The sequence below is a fragment of the Centropristis striata genome, chromosome 17 (assembly GCF_030273125.1).
Source record: "Centropristis striata isolate RG_2023a ecotype Rhode Island chromosome 17, C.striata_1.0, whole genome shotgun sequence".
NCBI classification, from domain to species: domain Eukaryota; kingdom Metazoa; phylum Chordata; class Actinopteri; order Perciformes; family Serranidae; genus Centropristis; species Centropristis striata.
Window position 1 is genome coordinate 5156114 of NC_081533.1, and position 10092 is coordinate 5166205.

A 10092-nucleotide genomic window follows, 5' to 3' on the forward strand; every position below is an offset into this window, starting at 1 on the left:
CTGCAACAAGACAAAGAGAGAAAAAGAGGCATATGGAGAGAGAGAGGAGAGAGAGAGAGGAGGAAGGGGCAGAAAGCAGGAGAGGAGAGGGTTACCTCATTTTGTAAATAGTCTGTTTATAAGTCAAAGTCACAGTAAATTTGTGCTGACTGTACAAAGACACAGCTGCAAAATGTCTTTTTGCACCAAAAGTTCAGTTTGATTCACAAGATTCAAGTCCAGCAGGAGCAACTTGCTCAAAACAACTGGAATTAGATTTCATTTTTCATACTTTAACTGTGTTTTTTAACATCAAAAGATGCAAAAGATGCAGAGAGAGCGTCTCTGCAGCTCGATTTTGATTTCTCCGAGCTTAAAAATTTGAGCTGATACGCCAGAAAATATCGCTTTCTGTGGGATGCAACTTTCTGCAGACTTGGCTGCAGTCAGATAATCATCTTTCCAGACAGCAGGCTGCAGAACGCCACACTCACAATCTGACTTTTTCCTCTTTTATTGTCAGAGATGCAGCACGAAAAACAAGTCGATTTAAAGGTATAATGTGCAACTTTTCTGCATCAACACATCTCAAAACAACAACACCATATAATATGTTATATATTTTGTTGAGTACAAAGATTATCCAAAATGCTTTTAGAACTATTTAGAGAATAGTTTTAAAACCAGGAGAAATTTATCATTTTACTGTCAGTCAGTGTCATTTTAAGGCCTGCTCATGGCATCAGGGGCGCCAGAAATGGTCATAAATGGACTTTTTATCCTGTTTTTAAGCTACAAACTTTTTGGATCTTGTATGTTTTGAATTATTTAGTTTAACCAGAAGTAAGATTTAGTCATCGGGCGTCCGGATATGAAGTAATTCGAGAAACAAATGAGTAAACGTCAGCCCCTCCCGAACATCCTGTGTGAACCAAACAGCATTGAAAAAAACACAGATTTTTAATGTAAAACTGCTTTATTCTGTGTTTTTACCCATTTAAATCAATGAGTCATTTTGTTTTGGCGTGGAGGAGACCTCTGCGGATAATTCAGCTCCTGGTAAAAACCTCCTGAATGATGAAGGAATCCTGACTGAGAAGACAACAACATGACCCGTCTGTCTTTTGTTATTGTTTTGATCCAAAGAACCCTAGCAGCAGCAGAAAAATACATTAATGTGTTTAAATGAGTAACACAAAGCTTTGATGAGAGCTGAAATGTTTTCTTGGAAACACCCGTTTCTGTCCTCAAACATCAGTTTTTTTCTTGGCACACATTCGTCTACTAAACGGTGTAAATTGAGGTTTATTCTAATGATGGCGTCACATGAGATTTGTTTTTTATTGGCCCTCTAATTGAAGTTAACCGAGCTGCTTTACTGAGGTGGTCTTGACCCAACACTCGTCATGTATTTCGAGTAATAACACGGAGTTACATGCCAAGGTGTGAACCCCTCGCTCTCTTTAAACACACACACACACACACACACACACACACACACACACACACACACACACACACACACACACACACAGAGCGAGGTCCTGAATCAGAGCGACTTTATGTTCCCCAGCTCCTCCCTTCCTCTGCTGCCCAACAAAACTCCTCTCTGAGCCCCAACACCAGACAAAATGGCGTTTGAGCCGTCACACCGCCTCAAACAGACGGTGAAATGCTGCATTCTAGTGGAAGCTGAGAGACATTCACTCTGTTTAAATGATCCAGATTCACATTTCAATTATAAATCAGAACATTTATTGCAGAAATTAGTGAAAAACACAAATTCTAAAGCAGGCAAGAACCCGAAGAGTCTTCATAAATATATTCGATACACTGGTATCCACAGAATAAAGACGTGACGACATGGTCAGAACATGTTAATTCAACTAGATTTTTTCTTCCTTAACAACTGCCCTTTAGGTTTCAGTAAAAGAGACTTTTTGTGCTCCTCCGCTCTTTTGGCCTCTTCCAGTTTTTCCCTCCACGCCTCTATTCCTCTGTCCATCTCCGAGCTCAGCATCACGATGCGTCTCTGTGAGGAACAACAGCAAGGTTACAGACAAAAGTGTGTCTATATATATATATATATATATATATATATATATATATATATATATATATATATATATATATATATATATATATATAAAGAAGAAGCTTTAACCCTCTGAACCCCAACAAACTGTTTCAGGGTGTTTTTTGTTGCTCTTTTTAAATTTTACTCACTGTGGCCTTGTATTTTACTGCAATATATAAATATATATAAAATCTATAATATAAGTCCTGCAGCACAATCATGGCTAGAAGTGGGAACAACTCAAAAATGTCTTTTGTGCAGAATAACAGTTATGATATAAATCATAAAAAAAATAAAAAATAAATGGAACTTAAACTTCTCTGATAAATTATATTTAAAAATTGGAATAAAATTGAATTTATCTATATACAACACTTTTCCAAGTGCCCACAAGATTCATGAATATTGGGGGAAAATATTGGGTCTCCACATGTTATACATATTGAACTATTTCCATTTTTACAGCCTCTCCTGTCCTCTCCTCTCAGCTCTGTGTAAACAGATTTTCAGTGAATATTTGTCACATGACCGTTGGTCTCAGCAGAATCAATCATGTCTTCAGTGTCTCTGAGGAGCAGAATTTAATGTTTTTAACAGGATCTGGTTATTAAAAACAGTTTATTTTTGGAAACGTTTTAAATGACATGTAGAATAAAGTGATTTTGACAGAAATATCCAATTTAATGCTTCGTTTTGGTTACTTTTTCTAACAGAAACTTTTGTAACCTGTGTCAGAAAGTCCAAATTTCAAGGATAAGGCATGTTTTTACAGTTTCTTTCTCCAATAAACGGTGTATTATTGGTGATCTTTTAAAGCAAACATGTTTCAGTCCCGTCTGCAGGTTGGTGGGGTTCAGATAAATATGTTGATACTCACAGCTTGAGCTTCCCTCTCCTGCTTTCTCCTCATCTGGCCCTTCAGTGGAGGTGCAGGTCTCCCGTCTGTCCAGACACACAAACATCACAACATGGTCACTTTTCCCCCCAAAATATTTCAGAGAAGAAGAGAAGAAACAAACCTGTTTTGGCATTTGAAAATTATCCTGGATATACAGGAATACTTCACCTTTAAAATTACAGTTTTATACATCAATTACTCACCTCGCGTTACCTTGAATTCTTCATAAAAATTGTGTTTTTTTTGCATGCATCCACGGTGAATGAAGAATCCAAACACTGAGTAAATTCTTGATACATTCAAGTGAATGTAGACTATGTTTTACAGCAAAACTATTTTATAAAACATGTATTTAAAGCTTTCACACAACTCAAGACAGTTTAATTTAAGTCTCATGCATTCAGCTGTATGAACACTGCTTCCCAAACACATGCATTTTTGCATACTTTTACCATTTAAAAACACTTCTGTCACTAGATTTCATGGTTGCCGAGGCGCCGTGCGAGCTCGAACAAGTGTGATTCAGAAGGCAGATTTCCTTATAAATTCCAGGAAACATGAGGTGAGTAACTGATATGCAAATGATTACTGTAAGGGTGAAGTATTATTTTCAGAAAGGAAAGTGTGAATCACTGTTGACTACTTCCTAATATGAGCTCTGAATTAGGGTTCTGTTGCTTAAAAAATACCTGCAACTAAAGGTCGAAATAAACAAAATACCTGCAAAGGACCAGTCAGGCAGATCTGTCATAGGGCCGTATTCTGAGCCGCTGCGGGCAAGTCCATGTCTGCAAGAAAACACAAATGTTACAGAATTAAAAATCTTTCATAGTCGTGAGGAAGGAAGTGTTGTCTGGAAAACATTTCAAACACCAACAATGGGAGGACTGGGTGGCAACAAGGAATAGCTATTATCTGCTGACATCACAGATTTGCAAGAATCTTAGAAAAAAAAATACACAGATTAAAAAAATAGAAATAAATATAAGATTAACTTAACAAATAAAGAAATAAATGGATGCTGAAATAAATAAATTAATAAATAAAAATGCATAAAAAAATAATAAATGCAAGAATGAAAAAGACCTGATTATTACTTATTTTTAAAAATTAAATGGAATATATACACACAACACTTTTCCAAGTGCCCACAAGTGTCATGAAATTTAAAAAAAAATGTGTCTCCACATGCTATACATATTAAATTATTCACATTTCTGCAACCTCTCCTGTCCTCTCCTCTCAGCTCTGTGTAAACAGATTTTCAGTGAATATTTGTCATGTGACCGTTGGTCTCAGCAGAATCAATCATGTCTTCACAGTGTCTCTGAGGAGCAGAATTTAATGTTTTTAACAGGATCTAGTTATTACAAAACACTTTATTATTAATGACGTTTTAAATGAGGGACATGTAGAATAAAGTGATTTAACTTGTGATCCATGAGGACATAAATGTATATCATGAATTCATTTCTAAATGATCCTTTCCTTTATTCTTCCTTATATCTATTTTTACTGTAAAATAGTCAACTTCTATGTCCTTGCGGGTGAACTCTCTCTGTTACCTTCAGGGCGCCGTTATGCCCTTCCTAGGTGTAAAACAAATCGCTTCTCCAAATCATTCGTTCCCCTTGCACTAAGACTTTTAAACTCTTCATTGGGTTTTTATTTATTTTTCTTTTTATTTATTTTTCTAATGGGTTCATTCTAAGCTCCATGTTGTCTGATGTGTGTTGTGTCGACTATTTATGTATTGATTATTTGTTGTTGGCCATGTGGGCCATATGAACCACGACAACCTGCTGCTCAAAATGAATATCTCCTTGTGCGATTAATAAAGTTGTTTTAATTGAATTGAATTGCTTCTACTCCATTTCGTAAGTATTTACTAAGAGCATGATGGGGAAAACTGCTATAAGAATCTAGTTGTAGTCTTGTAAATAGGTAACCTGCAAGATTCACAGTCTGTCTAAAATCTCAGTGTGAGACTAAAACTCTAAAGTGAGTCTTTTCAAAGTCTTCTGATGTACAGGTTGCATAAAGGTCAAACTAGTTGATCTCACAGACTGGAGTTCCTGGGATCATCGACAGCACTGAAACAATCCGTTTTTTTACTATATAATTATAAGAACCAGTGTGTAAACTTACTCTTTCCTCCATTTCTCTCCAGCCTGAACTCCACATGTGGTGCTGAACTGCCTGCTGGAGAGCCTCAACACTGCAAAACAACACGTACACAAGCCAAAATAATCACTTTTAGACACCCACAATCACCTCAAATCTACAGCAAACACTTTCAACACTTCAATATGATTTTATGAGCAGAAACAGATCTGTAGTTAGTCAGTAAAACCAGGTAAATGTGGTTAATTTCTGTCCTCTGTGTTTCAGTTGAGAATAACTGCTACCGTTGGTATGACAGAGCTGTTAGCATTAGCTTTAGCCTCCACACTCGTTACTGTATTTAGGCTTTTATTCAAACAGGCAGCTTTATTAAAGTCAGCGACAGGTACAAGAAGATATTAACAATAACAAAGCTACACTTTAAAGTTCTGTCGGGTTTTATAAACAGTAGATTGAGTGAATAACCTCTGTCTCACCTGAACAGCACAACGTCCTCACGGGGGCCGCCATGTTTGGCTGCAGTACCCAGTGTTGACCACCAGGAGGCGCCAAAGACACACTGTTTATTATTTTAGCCATAGACTGTGTGTGTGTGTGTGTATATATATATATATATATATATATATATATATATATATATATATATATATATATATATATATTAATTTGTATTCATTCTAAAATGTTTTTTTAATTTATTGATAACATTTTGGCATTATTTTTATTTGTTTTAACAAATTTTAAAATGTATTCATTCATTTTTACATGTATTTATTTATGTAACTATTTTATGTATTTTTTTCTTGGCAAAATTTACCATATTTATAAATATAATTTCACAATTTTTCAAACTAAATTTCTTTATGCTTTCATTTTTATTTTATTTATTTATTTCCTTGGCATATTTTCCCATATTTATTTCACCCTTTTTATTTTTTAAGCTACATTTATTTATGCATTTATTTTTATTTGCTTTATTACTTTTTTAAAAATGTATTTGTTCATTTATACATGTATTTATTTATGTATTATTTCTCCTTGGCATATTTTCCCATATTAAGTTCACCTTTTTTATTTTTGAAACTACTTTTCTTTATGCATTTCTTTTTATTTGCTTTAATACTTTTTTTAAAATGATTTATTCATTTATACATGTATGTATTTATCTATTATTTACCACTGTGATGATCAGGCTGTTTATATCAATGGAGAGTTTAACATGAGGGCATCATAATTAAAAAAATACATATATTAATTTTGTATTCATTCTAAAATACATTTATACATTGATAAAATGTTCACATTTATTTTTATTCGTTTTTATTTTATAATTATTAATTATTATTCATTTTATTTTGCTTTAATATTTTTTCAAATTAGTATTTATTCAATTTTACATGTATTTATTTATATAATTATTTATTTATTTATTATTTGTTGTTGGCATATTTTCCCATATTTATTTCACCAGTTTTATTTTTTAAACTACATATCCTTATGTTTTTTTTTTTTTTTTGCTTAACACATTTTAAAATGTATTTATTCATTTTTACATGTATTTATTTATGTAACTATTTTATGTATTTTTTTTCTTGGCAAAATGTACCATATTTAATCATCATTTCACCATTTTTCAAACTACATTTCTTTATGCTTTTATTTTTATTGTATTTAATTATTTTTGAAATGTAGATATTCATTTATTTATGTATTATTGATCCATGGCATCTTTTTTTTTAAACTACATTTATTTATGCATTTCTTTTTATTTGCTTTAATACTTTTTTTTAAATGTATTTATTAATTTATACATGTATTTATTTATGTATTATTTATCCTTGGTATATTTTCCCATATTTACCTCATCATTTTTATTTTTTCTTTAAGTTTTCTTTAGGCATTTATTTTTATTTGCTTTAATCAGTTTAAAAAAAAACCATTTACTCATTTTTACATGAATTTATTCGCCTAATTATTTATTTAAGTATTATTTGTCGTTGGCATATTTTCCAAGATTTATTTCACCATTTTTATTTTTCTAAATGACATATCTTTATGTTTTTATTTTTATTTACTTTAAGCATTATTTTGTTGTTTTTCCCCTTTTCTATTCTTCTTTTCCTATTATTCTTCATATCCTATTATATGTATGATATTATTTACATAATATACTTTACCATATTGAATCTGAGGTTCTCTTTGTCTTTTTTACTATCCTATACTAGGCTATACTAGGGTATATTATTATGAATACAACATCTTGACTACCTCAGACTATACTATACACTGGAAAAAGTGATTTTGACCCTTAGTAAATGTTACATATATTATTTAAGCATATTTTAATGGAAATTGTGTGTTATTTAACTCCACTTATAAAATACATGTAATTTCAATATTGTCAAAATTATGACAATCTTATTTTATTTAATTAAATGTAGCTCGAAAAAAAAATTAAGTTCATCCAAATTTCAAAACAGTTTAGACTGTTCATTCCATCCTTATGATTATTATGGTTGACAGAATCTGAGCATTGTGTTTCTGCTTTCTTGTGTTGTTTTGTTTGTATCATATTAAAGTTGGTGGTCTACACATCTTGTGGTTCCCTGTCATGTATGATAGCTAAAAAATATTTAATTAGAATCAACTTAATTAAAAAAAGGTACAATTTAAACATTTTAATTGATTTGAAAGAGCACAATATATTTAAAAAACATACACAATTTATTTAAGTTCATTTAAAGTGGGTTTAATTGGATTTACTAAGAAAATTTGAGTAAAATTAACTCAAAATAATTGAGAAAGAATTACATCATATAATTTATTAAAATGTACTTAAAATGTATAAGTCCAGTCAACATAATAAAAATATCTAGATTCAGATAAAATTATTTCGTGCAACCACTTGTCATAATAAAATTATGTTCATTCAACAAAACATTTTTTTGAGTGTACGGCATTAAAGAATATAATATTATATGTTTCACTAGTTCACCACATCATATACTATATAATTATACCTTTATTTATTTAGCACTTAAAGTTTAGTTAGTTATTTAGTTTGTTTCACTATTTCTATCCTCTGCATTAATCTTTACTCCTTTCTGTCTTTGTGCTGCTGTAACTGACTGATCTGTGATGTGAAAAGGAAATAAGCTGTTAGAGTTTCATTAACACATTAAAGGGTGAATTCATGAGCCTCGACATGAAGGAAGTTTTCAGCTGTTTGATGTCCCGAGGCTCTGGATGTGCCTTGTCAAGTCTGAGAAGAAAACCCCTGATGATGTCATGATGATGTCATCAGGGTGAGCTCAGCTCGAAACTGAAACGTTTTGAAAGACGTGTGTTTTATTAGACAGGGTTATTATTAAAAGACTGAAGAAGTCACAATATCCAGAATATCACAAGAAAATAGTAAACATATAAATCATCATTTTCACTCAATCATGTTGTGACACTTCTGAATAATTTAATAAAGTACAGTTGAACTTTAACAGATTGATTGATAAATAAATAAATAAATAAATAAATAAATACAAGTATAAATAGAGAAACAAATGAAATAATACATGAATGCTGATATAAATAAAGTATAAAAAAACATTAATAAATTGAGGAATGAATGAACAAATAAATGTAGGAATACATTTAGAATAAATACATTTTAACAAATGATAATTAAACAAGACCTATGTGTAATATCTCATTAAAACTTTTTTGCAAAACTTTATTTATTTATTTTCTAACTCTGTCTGCTAATAATGTAGGGGGTCCCAACCTCTGCGTAACAAATAAAGTAATAAATGAATACTGAATTAAGTAAAGTATTTAAATGTTCATAAATACATACAAGAATAAATAAATGTAGGAACACATATGAAAATAAATAGATCATTTCATTTTAAAAAACAGTAATTAAACAAGAAATAACATCTCGCAAATAATTATCTTGTTTATTTATTTTATTATTATTTTTTTTTACATTTTTGCATCATTACGTAAATTAAATTATTTCCACAACTCAGTGTGTTAATAATCTAAGGGTTCTAGGAGGTACATATAATATTGTAAATATAATGTATTTTAAATTATATTATTAAATAAACAGTATATTATTATTATTATTATTAATAATAATAATAATAATAATGTATAATAAGGCCAATATAATAATAGTAGTATGTCACAGTACATAGTTATAATAGTAATGGCAGCAACAGTACATGTATACAATAATAATAGTAGTAGTAGTAGTAGTAATAATAATAACATAGCAATGTGTATTATTTAGCCTGTGCAGGGTGTGCATACATACCATAATATATATGTAAACATGTACAAATATGTATATATGTATATTATTATCAGTATGCCATATATATTGATCTATAAATGGTATGAGTAATTAGCAGACAGTTGAGTATGTAAACATTGGGTTGGTCTCTGACTAACTGACAGATATGCAAAGTGTTGCAACCGTCCCCAGTCCCCCCCCCCCCCCCCCCCCCCCCCCCCCCCCCCCACTGATATTATATATGAGGACTGAGACTTGATTTCTCAGTAAATATCACGCTGCAGACGTGACTGTGGAGCAGAAACACAGAGCCGCAGCTCTCTCAGCTCTTCAAAGTATTGTTTTGGTATGAAGTGCTCCGCTACTAAGCCCAGAAGAATTTCTCTGTTAGCTTTTCAGGCAAGTTCCCACTCGCAGCCTGAGAGGTGAGCGCCACGCAGAGAGTCTGCTGCAGGACTCCGGTGAACCGCAGGGGCCACGAGAGGCTCCGTGGAGAGGGCTCCGGGGCAGAGAAAAGCCCACAGGGCCTATTTAAACACTCTGGGACTCTAGCAGGACCTGCTTGTGTTTTAATGTGTCCGTTAACTGCCGTAAAACAGACGGCGTCATGTCTGACTAGTGCCGGTCAGTGAAGCAGCGGCGGGATGTTTACTCTGGATCCTCCTGGACAACTCACACACGCCGAAAAAATCCACCCGCCGCCTCACTCCGCCGTGTCCC

At 32.3% G+C, this 10092-nt stretch overlaps 1 protein-coding gene across 1 annotated transcript; it reads right to left on the reverse strand.

Moving 5' to 3' along the window:
* Positions 1-1711: 1711 nt before the first annotated feature.
* Positions 1712-5606, reverse strand: mrpl52 (mitochondrial ribosomal protein L52). The gene is made up of 5 exons (XM_059355264.1): positions 5555-5606; positions 5103-5172; positions 3675-3742; positions 2934-2998; positions 1712-2011 (listed from the first exon to the last, which is right to left on the reverse strand). The coding sequence occupies exons 1-5, from the start codon at positions 5586-5588 to the stop codon at positions 1862-1864; spliced, it is 387 nt and encodes a 128-aa protein (XP_059211247.1). The 5' UTR covers positions 5589-5606; the 3' UTR covers positions 1712-1861.
* Positions 5607-10092: the final 4486 nt, after the last annotated feature.

Bases quoted from the DNA above. Each gene is read 5' to 3' on its own strand.
- mrpl52 (XM_059355264.1), bottom strand. From the start codon at position 5,588: ATGGCGGCCCCCGTGAGGACGTTGTGCTGTTCAG. The intron at 5,173-5,554 runs GTGAGACAGAGG...GTTGTTTTGCAG, and splicing joins GAGGACGTTGTGCTGTTCAG to TGTTGAGGCTCTCCAGCAGG. The intron at 2,999-3,674 runs GTATTTTGTTTA...GTGTCTGGACAG, and splicing joins GCCTGACTGGTCCTTTGCAG to ACGGGAGACCTGCACCTCCA.